This window comes from Aethalodelphis obliquidens, unplaced genomic scaffold (assembly GCF_003676395.1).
Source record: "Aethalodelphis obliquidens isolate GAN/ISIS:26980383/991018 unplaced genomic scaffold, ASM367639v1 scaffold90, whole genome shotgun sequence".
NCBI classification, from domain to species: Eukaryota; Metazoa; Chordata; class Mammalia; order Artiodactyla; family Delphinidae; genus Aethalodelphis; species Aethalodelphis obliquidens.
The window spans coordinates 208,244-217,871 of NW_020838034.1; the positions used below are offsets into that span (position 1 = coordinate 208,244).

Below are 9,628 nucleotides of genomic sequence, written 5' to 3' on the forward strand. Positions count from 1 at the left end.
TATATCCACCCTGGGTAATGATAAGCAGCAAAGATTACTCATAACACAGGCCAACTTTCCTCACCCTGCCCTCCTGCTGTACCCCTCCCTCTTCCTCCACAGTCAGCTCAGGTGGAGAAACGCTCTTGGGTGGAGAAGTTCCCAAAATGCCTCTGATTTGAGCCTGAGGCTGGCACCCAGGGAGATATGAGAGTTTCTATGCTCTTTTCCAAGAGGCCCATGATTCTTGTCATTCCATCTAGTTTTTTCTCTATCACTGCCTCTGACGCCCCTCATGTTTCCCTCCTCTCTGTCCCATGCCCTGGGAATGGAGCAGGGGCAGAGTGGGGAGGGAGGACAAAAGGAAACCAGGACAGGAGTAAGTCAGATTGACCTTATCGGTGAAGAAACAGAGGTCTGTGGGGACCGTGCCTTGCCCAAACTCACAGGTCATTGGTGGTTGGTCCAAGTTTAGAGCACAGGTCCTCCCTGACCCCCAGTCCTCAGAAAAGATTCTGATTCCTACCCTTCAGAACAGATCAGAGACTGGCAAACCTCACAGCTCTCCTGGAGCTGCTTCAGACCCAGCCAAAAAGCTACCACTGGACCATAGGTGGTCAAGATCTCTGGAAGTCACGATCCAAGGCATATTCTGAAAACTAAGAAACAAGAAACAATGGGGGAATCAGGTGCCTTGGATGGAAGACGGGGTAGGGCAAGGGAGAAGAGTTTGCCATGGCCAATTTAGATAAACTACTTTCCATGGAAAAATACATCAAGTTATATATGCCCTGGGATCACCTTCTTGGCTGATCAACAAATATTTATCAAATATTCAGGCTGGGGCCCAGCCCTGAGTTAGATGGGGATTTGGAGGTAGGAGGATCCCATCTTGCCTGGATGGTGCTCGTAGGCCAGAAGGAAAGGCCCTGGGAACCTACACAGATGTCAACAATAGTTGCAGAGTCTCTCACCTTGGGATTCTCTGAGCACATGGATGGAACTAAACAAAGAAGTCACTAGAGACCCACCAACAAAACTGTGATCATTTCCACTCTTTAAGCAGTGGGAAAGTTTGCCCCAAGTCATCCACCTAATTTCAACAGTTTCAGCTATGAAATAAAGAGTGTGGTTGGAAGGATGAGTAAAAATTAAGAGTAACCAACAAGTCTGAAGAACAAGGTTTACTGACCAAGACAGAGACTGGATCCAGATTCTGATCTTCAGTAGTAAATGCTATGAATAGTTTGTGGGTAAGAGAGAAGTCACACCCAAAGCCCACTGCAGCCCAGGCAATTCCTGAAAGTAGCACCTAAGTACCAAATAGGATTCAAAACCAAAGTGAAGAGAGCACTGACCTTGCCTTGCTTTTCAATAACCCCCAGGAAAGAAGTACATTGGCGCAGTCACCTAAAGCAGCACACGCCTGAAAAACTGCGGTTAAAGCTTTAGGCCAAAGAGCCTACAAGCCTATGGATTTGAAATGCTTTTGCTTTTTTCTCTGTGTCGTATTGACTTCCAGATTCCTTTTGACTTGGGATTCTGTTAAAACAACCTGGATTATCCACCCACAGATATCAGTGGAGAGGGTGGTCAAGGAGCCAGCATTCTGGGACCTCCAACTACCACCATGCATAAAAGTCCTGAGAGGGATCAAGGGTCATTGTCTATCTCAGAGCAGGCCTGGGGCCCACAAATGCTGCTCACTGCTCCTCCCTGCTATAAAGTTTATGTGTGAGCCGAGGAAGTAGGCCCTGAGCCCTCAGGCTACAAAGCAGCTGCCCACCTGTGAAAGGACCTCATGACATCAGCAGTTAACTTCCAGACCCAGAGGCTAAAATGCCCAGGCCCAGCAGCTTCCTTGAGCATGTCTACTCAGCTCTGAAATACTTTTACTGTTGTTTTAACGACTCTCTGGTCTCACTGCCAACACCTGGAGGTACTCTTGTCAGGAGAAAGCAGAAACTCACAACCTGGATCTGCAGTAGGAGTACTGAGCTGGGAGGCCAGAGACCCAGGTTCTAGTCTTGGCCCTGCTGTGTGCCCTTGAGAAGTAGGTTAGCCTCTCTGGACTTTGGGCTTGTCATCTACCTCTACAAATGACAGAAGCTGATTGGATGATCTCTACTGTCCTCCCATCTCCTGCCATCCACCAATGCATACAAGCGTCCCTGAGGAGCTAGAAGCACCGTTGCTGAGAGCAACCTCTGTCCCCTGCCTCCCAGAGGGCAGAAACCTGAGCCTGACTGGGGGAGTCATCCCTTAATTCTGCCCATATTGATCCAAAAAGAAGAGGTATGTAGTGCTTGGAAAGAACACAAGATTTAGAATCAAAAGAACTGAGTCCAAATCCTGGCTTTGGGAATTTGAGCAATTGTGTTGGCCTCTGTGAGCTGCTTCCTCATCTGGGAAATGAAAATAACATATCCCCGAGCACACAGGACCGTTGTGAGAAATAAACAAGACATGTAAATGACAGTGGTCTATAAATCCGAGTCTGTCCAGACAAGAAGTCCCTAGGAGCACAGCTCACCCAGCAAGCAGCTATAAGCTCTTCGGGAATGCGGAACAACTCATCTGTGGTCCTCCCCCTTCCTGCAAGGATGAGCTCCAGGAGCACACAAAAGAGACTCATCTCAAGAGTCAACATGTCCTGAGAAGGCCCCAGGGGACTATAAACTCTTTAAACCGTAAGATGCAGACTAAAGAACTAAAGGGGACCCTGGTCTCAAGGTTTGTCTGTTGTCACTTGATAAAGGGGACAAGGCTACTGGTTGTGTCATTAGCAGGCTGTAACAGTACAATCATTCCTTAAGGCCTTGGAAAGGGAAACTGGTGAGAAAGATGGAGCCGGTGGTTGGGATGAACCCAGGGAAGCTTCCTGGAGAAGGAATTCCAGCAGCTGGGAGCCACCGTAGAGCTGTCCTTCTCCCAGACCTCTAAGTAACAACCAGAGACTGCTGACCCAGGAGAGCTGGAGAGAGAAGGTAAATGGCAGCCCAAGGGGTTCCCAGGGCTCTGAGATACCTCCTGGGTCGCTACCCTAAGAGAAAACTTTTCCCATTGAATATAAACAACACCAAGGGCTTGCAAGCTCTATACCTGCCCTGCCAATGTTCACAAACCCCTGCCCTGTGTCCATTGTATTCTTTACAAACCATCCATTGCCCTTTTTCCCTCAGTTAGGTAGGTTGTCAGTACTCAGTCATGAGTATGCATGTGTGAAACTTTAGGTACTTAAAAACTGTGACGAACGGGTTTCTATCAGATCGGGGGCTCCCTCAGCTCAAGAGCTGTGATCTCCCCTCACACTGGGGACTGCCTGGGGACAGAGACCAGGTCCTGCCTCCTACAGGGCTGTTAGTCAATGGGACTCAAGAATTCCCTTCAATTTTCCATCAAGATTTACGGCATACCTACTAATGCCAAGTTGTGAAAGATTTGCTTTATGGGCCATCCCCTCTGAGGATACAGGTATAGGCAGGAATTATGACCTAATTTGTGAGGCTGCTGAACTCCGACGAGCTAGCAAGCACACATGCAAGTTTAAGAATGTAAAGGCTAAAAGTCTTAGAAATCTGACATGCCAAGGCTTGCAAAACTCCAAATACCTAAGTGTCATAATTCTAAAAACTTTCATCATTTCCTCATTGATATGATAATACGTGATCATCAACCTCTGTCCACACAGATATCCCCCTACGTCTGGACTAGAGGGATAAAATGGAGAACTAGGTTCACATACTCACACCTCAGGCAAGGCTAACTCAGAGCCACAAGATCGAGCACTGCTGTCAATACCATGTTGCATCAGCCTCTTCTATATGTTAACAAAGTAGATGCACTAGCTAGAAGATTTTCCTTATTAAATGTCAAATAGGGTGGCAGAGGTAGGCATGGAGTACCCCTCCCCCAAATCTACCAAGGAGATCCACATACAGCTCTGAAAACTCTCCTCCATAATCCTTAGCATACTTCCCAGTACACTGGTGTTGGCTGGATTAATGAATAAAGCATTAGGATATTAAGTCTGATAAAAAGAAAGAATATATCATATCTTTCTTATAAGAACATGAGTCCTCCAAACCAATATGGGCAACTTCAAGATTATTAGCTCTTTAGAGTCACCTGCCCTTGAGGTTCCCAAACTTTGGAATTTCATGGAGAAGTAACACATCTCCCTCAAAAAGAATGTGATAACCAAATTATACGATAGCCAAATTCTCATTTTGACAAGTAAGGACATGAAAGAAACAACTACAACATCTTGTCAGCATCACTTTTAAAAGAAATGAAGTTTTAACACACACCAAAAAAAGGTAGGAGGGCTGTGACTTCAGAATTAGACTTTCTTTCTCATGAATACTCTGCTGGCATCCTTTTACTTACATTTTCCTAAGGACAAGGGTACACACAGTAATGAGACAACATTAGTGTGGGATTAGTGTGGGAACCATGGTCCACATCTTCTCCACTTCTCCAGTGAACCCAGCTAAATAAAACTGTTCTCTGTTATACCCATGACAGTCATCTAGTTGGAGCCTGTTTTCCTCCAAAATCTCCATGGTGCCTCAGCTTCAAGTTGAAACATGCTGGCTTCTCCCTCCTGGTTATTCTCTCAGAAGGGGAGCACCTTCATGCTGTCCAAACTAAAACTGTCCAAACTGAAACTAGTGCCACAAGTGTCTGAAGGCCACAGTCTAATCAGATCATTTGGATCATTAAAACTCCACCATAATTAACCGTCAATTTATTATTATTTACTATTATGTATGCCATTTCAATACATAGCTGTGTGGAACTAACTTCAAATGTAGTATCTGAAACAATAGCAGTTGAGTTCCAGTGATGAAAGAAGAGGGCAAAATGCTGCTCTTCAAGAAATGCAAATCAAAACTACAATGAGATATCATCTCACACCGGTCAGACTGGTCATCATCAAAAAATCTAGAAACAATAAATGCTGGAGAGGGTGTGGAGAAAAGGGAACCCTCTTGCATTGTTGGTGAGAATGTAAATTGATACAGCCACTATGGAGAACAGTATGGAGGTTCCTTAAAAAACTAAAAATAGAACTACCATACCACCGAGCAATCCCACTACTGGGCATATACCCTGAGAAAACCATAATTCAAAAAGAGTCATGTACCAAAATGTTCATTGCAGCTCTATTTACAATAGCCAGGACACGGAAGCAACCTAAGTGTCCATCAACAGATGAATGGATAAAGAAGATGTGGTACATATATACAATGGAAGATTACTCAGCCATAAAAAGAAATGAAATTGAGTTATTTGTAGTGAGGTGGATGGACCTAGAGTCTGTCATACAGAGTGAAGTAAGTCAGAAAGAGAAAAACAAATACCGTATGCTAACACATATATATGGAATCTAAGAAAGAAAAAAAAAGGTCATGAAGAACCTAGGGGTAAGACGGGAATAAAGACACAGACCTACTAAAGCATGGACTTGAGGATATGGGGAGGGGGAAGGGGAAGCTGTGACAAAGTGAGAGAGTGGCATGGACATATATACACTACCAAATGTAAAATAGATAGCTAGTGGGAAGCAGCCGCATAGCACAGGGAGATCAGCTCGGTGGTTTGTGACCACCTAGAGGGGTGGGATAGGGAGGGTGGGAGGGAGGGAGATGCAAGAGGAAAGAGATATGGGCACATATGTATATATATAACTGATTCACTTTGTTATAAAGCAGAAACTAACACACCATTGTAAAGCAATTGTACTCCAATAAAGATGTTTAAAAAACATGCTGCTCTTCATACACAGAGTTTGAAGCTACTCGTCCAGGGTCAACTAGGAATTTTTGAGTTATTTTTCTAGATAAGAGCTTGCCTCAAGCCATCTGTGGACTCCCTCATGGCTTTGGTGAAACAGGTATTACCATTCCATTACTATTTGATAGACAAGGTAAATGAGCATCAGAAACGTTGTTCTTTCAACAATCAGCAAATGCTTACCAAGTGCCTCCTGTGTGCAGGCACTGGGTAAGGTGCTATGACTTTGCCCAAGGTGACACAGGTGACACAGCTAGCAAGTAGCATAGGGAGCACCCAAACCCAATCACCTAATCTCAAGTCCATTCCATTCCAAGGCTGCCTCTTAGGCTGAGGTCAGTGTTACTGCACAAGACAACAGGACCCCAGAGCCAAAGGGCTATGGTGGGAAGGACCACATGGTTGATCTCTTTAGCTTGTTCCTCCACAAAGAAAGTCAGTAGTGAGGATCAGTATTTTTAGACATTCACTGCCTTCAGGAATAAATCAAAGTAGGTACGAGTGTCCCATTATTTATGGCACTGTCCATGGTGTGCAACACAGAACTGGGTACTGGGGGCTCACACACTCTCTTGGGAGCAACAGGAACATCCCAGTGAAGCACACATGAAATCCTGGGGGAGAAAATTTTTGGAAAGGAGAAACAGGATCTCTCTAATGTTCTGAGAAGCTCCAGAACTCTACTCAATACTCTGTAAAGGCCTATATGGGAAAAGAATCTAAAACAGAGGCGATATATGTATTTGTGTAACAGATTCACTTTGCTGTACACCTGAAACTAACACAACATTGTAAATCAACTATACTCCAATAAAAATTTTTTTAATCAATAAATAAAATTCTAAGAAGTTCCAAGCAATAGGATCAGAAGCCAAACAGTGGGATTTGAAAAGTCCTACTCCTTGGACCAAAGACTAAGATCTCCAGTGTGACTCTCTTAGGCTGCCTGAAGAGTCTGAGACCTATTCCTCAAGCACAGCCCTCTGGTTATGGCATGCACCCCATGCCATTGGTTTTGGAAACAAAGTCCGCCATCCACTCTGGCTGGCCGTCCCCACTGGCCAGCCTGCCTCACAGTTGCAACAGAGAAGGGGCCAGTCACACATGAGGCTTCCCATCTCAAGAATGCCAAAATCTTCATGAATGTGTCACCCTGTGACTGCAATCACAGGGAGGTGGGGTGACAGCCATAGATCACGTAAATGAGGCCAAACATGAGAGGCTGGTCCAGATCAATAGATGAGTCAGGACTCAAGAGTATAAAACCTCAGGAGCTCCAGTTCTCCTCACATAGCCAGCATCTCCTCTCCTCACTCACTCTTCCTGGTGCTTTGGGTAAGTGTGGGTTCTACTGGCTCTCATCTTCCCAGCTGGTCTTGCTCAGGCCTGCATGGGCTATGTGGACCAGGGGACAGGTAGGCAAGTCCTCTTTCCTCTTTGGGACCTACAGGACCTCTGCCTTTCCAACTGCATTCATGTTTAGAGGGGCTTCAGACAGGAAAGAGAGCTGAGCTGCTGCTATGCAGATGGTGTTTCTGATCTTCTGGCCAGAATGTAAATACCACAAAAACAAGATTATCTCCTGTCTCTCTGGCACCCTTGTAAGGGACATGCCCTGTGCCCAGCACAGAGGTGCATTCTGCAGAGATTATCCCAGGCAGCCTGTGAATGGGCTGGATGGGACTTGTGAACTTGTAAGGACTACAGGCTGAATGTATTCTCAGAGAACAGGAAGAATGATTTAGAGAATGCTGCAGAGGGGGAAGGTTTTAGGAGTCATAGGAACCCAATGCCTGTTTTACACAAGATGTTCTGAGAGGGAAATGACTTGTGAGATGTTGGGACACAGTTTCCTCCTAGTTAGGGTTCCCTCAGCCAAGCTTGGGTGTAAGCAAAGCCGATATCTTCTGGTCAAGATGCTCGTCCAAAGGACCATGGGGGTCCTTCATCTGTTTCCAGACAGGACCATGGGGGAGGCTGCCTTTTCTGATAACTGGTCAGAGATCATGGCTGAGGTCAGTGGAACAGACCAAGAGTTTGAACTAATTCTCTTTTGCAAGGAATGGGGTACAACAGCCCTCTGACATTCAGACAAACTTCCCTCTGTTGTGCCAGGGATAGATAAAATCCCCCACCCTAGGTGGAGGTTTGTGGTAATTTTATATTTGCACTCAGAGAATCAGTGTTGGGATCAGAGGAGAACTGAGAAGTGAAATACTCAAACCATCTCATCTTACAGGAAGTGAGGAAACAGGCAACGTGTGGGTCATTCGCCCCAAGATCACACAGTAGAGAGCAGAAGCAGAGCTGGGAGAGAAAGAGAAATGGGCACCACTAAGTGGGCTATTTAAAACTTGGTAAAGACTTTCGCAGGGGAAACACAACTTTTTTCTGAAAGCACTAATCCTAGGAGTCCCAGCTGAGCGCTCTTCCCCATATCCAGTCAGAGAGAGCTCAAGCCTGGCCCAGGCAGCGCTGCTCAGAAGACGACGGGCGTTGCCGTAGATGCAGCTGCCTCTGCCGCAGCATCCTCTTGCAGCTGGTCCAGTGATGCTCTCTGCTTTCCTTCCAGGTTTCCGTTCCTCCTTAGACAAACATGTCTCACCAGACAAAGCAGCCCACCCCCCAACCCCCAGTGGGCAGCGGGAAAACCTCTGGCGGCGGCGGCAAATCCGGCGACGGCGGCTCCGGTGGTTCCGACGGCGGCTCCGGTGGTTCCGATGGCGGCTCCGGTAAAGGCGTCAAGTCCTCCGGGAGCTGTGGCAGCTCCGGCGGCGGAGACCACTCTGCTGGTGGCGGCTCCAGCTGCGGCGGGGGCTCCTCCGGGAGCGACGGCTCTGGAGGCTGCAGAGGAGGTTCCGGTGGGAAGAACTCCAGCGGCGGCGGTTCCTCCGACCAGAAGGTCCAGGGCCAGAGCCACGGAGGCGTCTCTAGTGGTGCCTCTTCCGGGGACGGCTCCTCCGGGTGCGGCTCCGGGGGTAGCCAGGGCGTCCCTGTCTGCCATCAGACCCAGCAGAAGCAGACGCCTTCCTGGCCATGCAAATAAGGCCCCCTGGACGCCACGGAGACGAAGGAGCTGGAGGTGTTCTCCGTAGGCGCCGATGGGCTTAGCGCTCTCATGATATTGCACTGATGTTTCTCAACCCCTCACGTCTTCATCCTCCCAAACGAAGCCATTGAGCTCTGGGGCTGCATCTTGTTCTGCAGTTTTCCCTCCTTTGTTTCTGTGCAACTACCTCCCAACCCCACTGCCTCCTCAGTCAATAAATTTGCAATTCATGAGAATTTCTGCGTTTCCAGACATCTTTGTGGCTTCCAAGTTCGTTCATTCCATTCCATTCCATTCCTCTCTTTTCCTCCATCCACTCATCCACAGGGACATTCATTAAACAAATATATTTATTCTATTGGCGGAGAGTGGGTGGATAGGTGGGAGTCATCAGGGGAGGGAGGAATGGCTGGCAACCAAGGACCAAAAATATAAATTCTCTGATTTATGGCTTAAAATCGTGAGGTGATCCCAAAACACAAAGATCCTGGGAGGAGACTTCAATAAACAGCCCCAGGTGGGTTGAGTAGCCACCTTGGGTATACTCCTTGAGCTCAGTGCTTTTTTAAACAGGGCTGCCCTGTACCTAAGGCAACTAGAGAAAGAAGAACAAACAAAACCCAAAGTTATTGGAAGGAAATAAATCATAAAGATCATAGCAGAAATAAATGAAACTTGAAAAAAAATAGAAAATATCAATGAAACTAAAAAGCTGCTTCTTTGAAAAGATAAACAAAATTGATAAACCTTTAACCAGATTTACCAAGAAAAAAAGAGAGAGGGCCCAAATCAATAAAATCA

The 9,628-nt window shown here is 46.6% G+C and overlaps 1 protein-coding gene across 1 annotated transcript; it reads left to right on the top strand.

Annotated features, from left to right (window-relative positions):
* Nucleotides 1-6,989: 6,989 nt before the first annotated feature.
* LORICRIN (loricrin cornified envelope precursor protein) lies at nucleotides 6,990-9,063 on the top strand. Its single transcript, XM_027095081.1, has 2 exons — nucleotides 6,990-7,113; nucleotides 8,351-9,063. Exon 2 carries the CDS (start codon nucleotides 8,375-8,377, stop codon nucleotides 8,822-8,824), a length of 450 nt encoding a protein of 149 aa, XP_026950882.1. The 5' UTR covers nucleotides 6,990-7,113; nucleotides 8,351-8,374; the 3' UTR covers nucleotides 8,825-9,063.
* Nucleotides 9,064-9,628: the final 565 nt, after the last annotated feature.

Excerpts from the sequence above, each read along its gene's own strand:
- LORICRIN (XM_027095081.1), top strand. The coding sequence starts at position 8,375 with ATGTCTCACCAGACAAAGCAGCCCACCCCCCAACCCCCAGTGGGCAGC.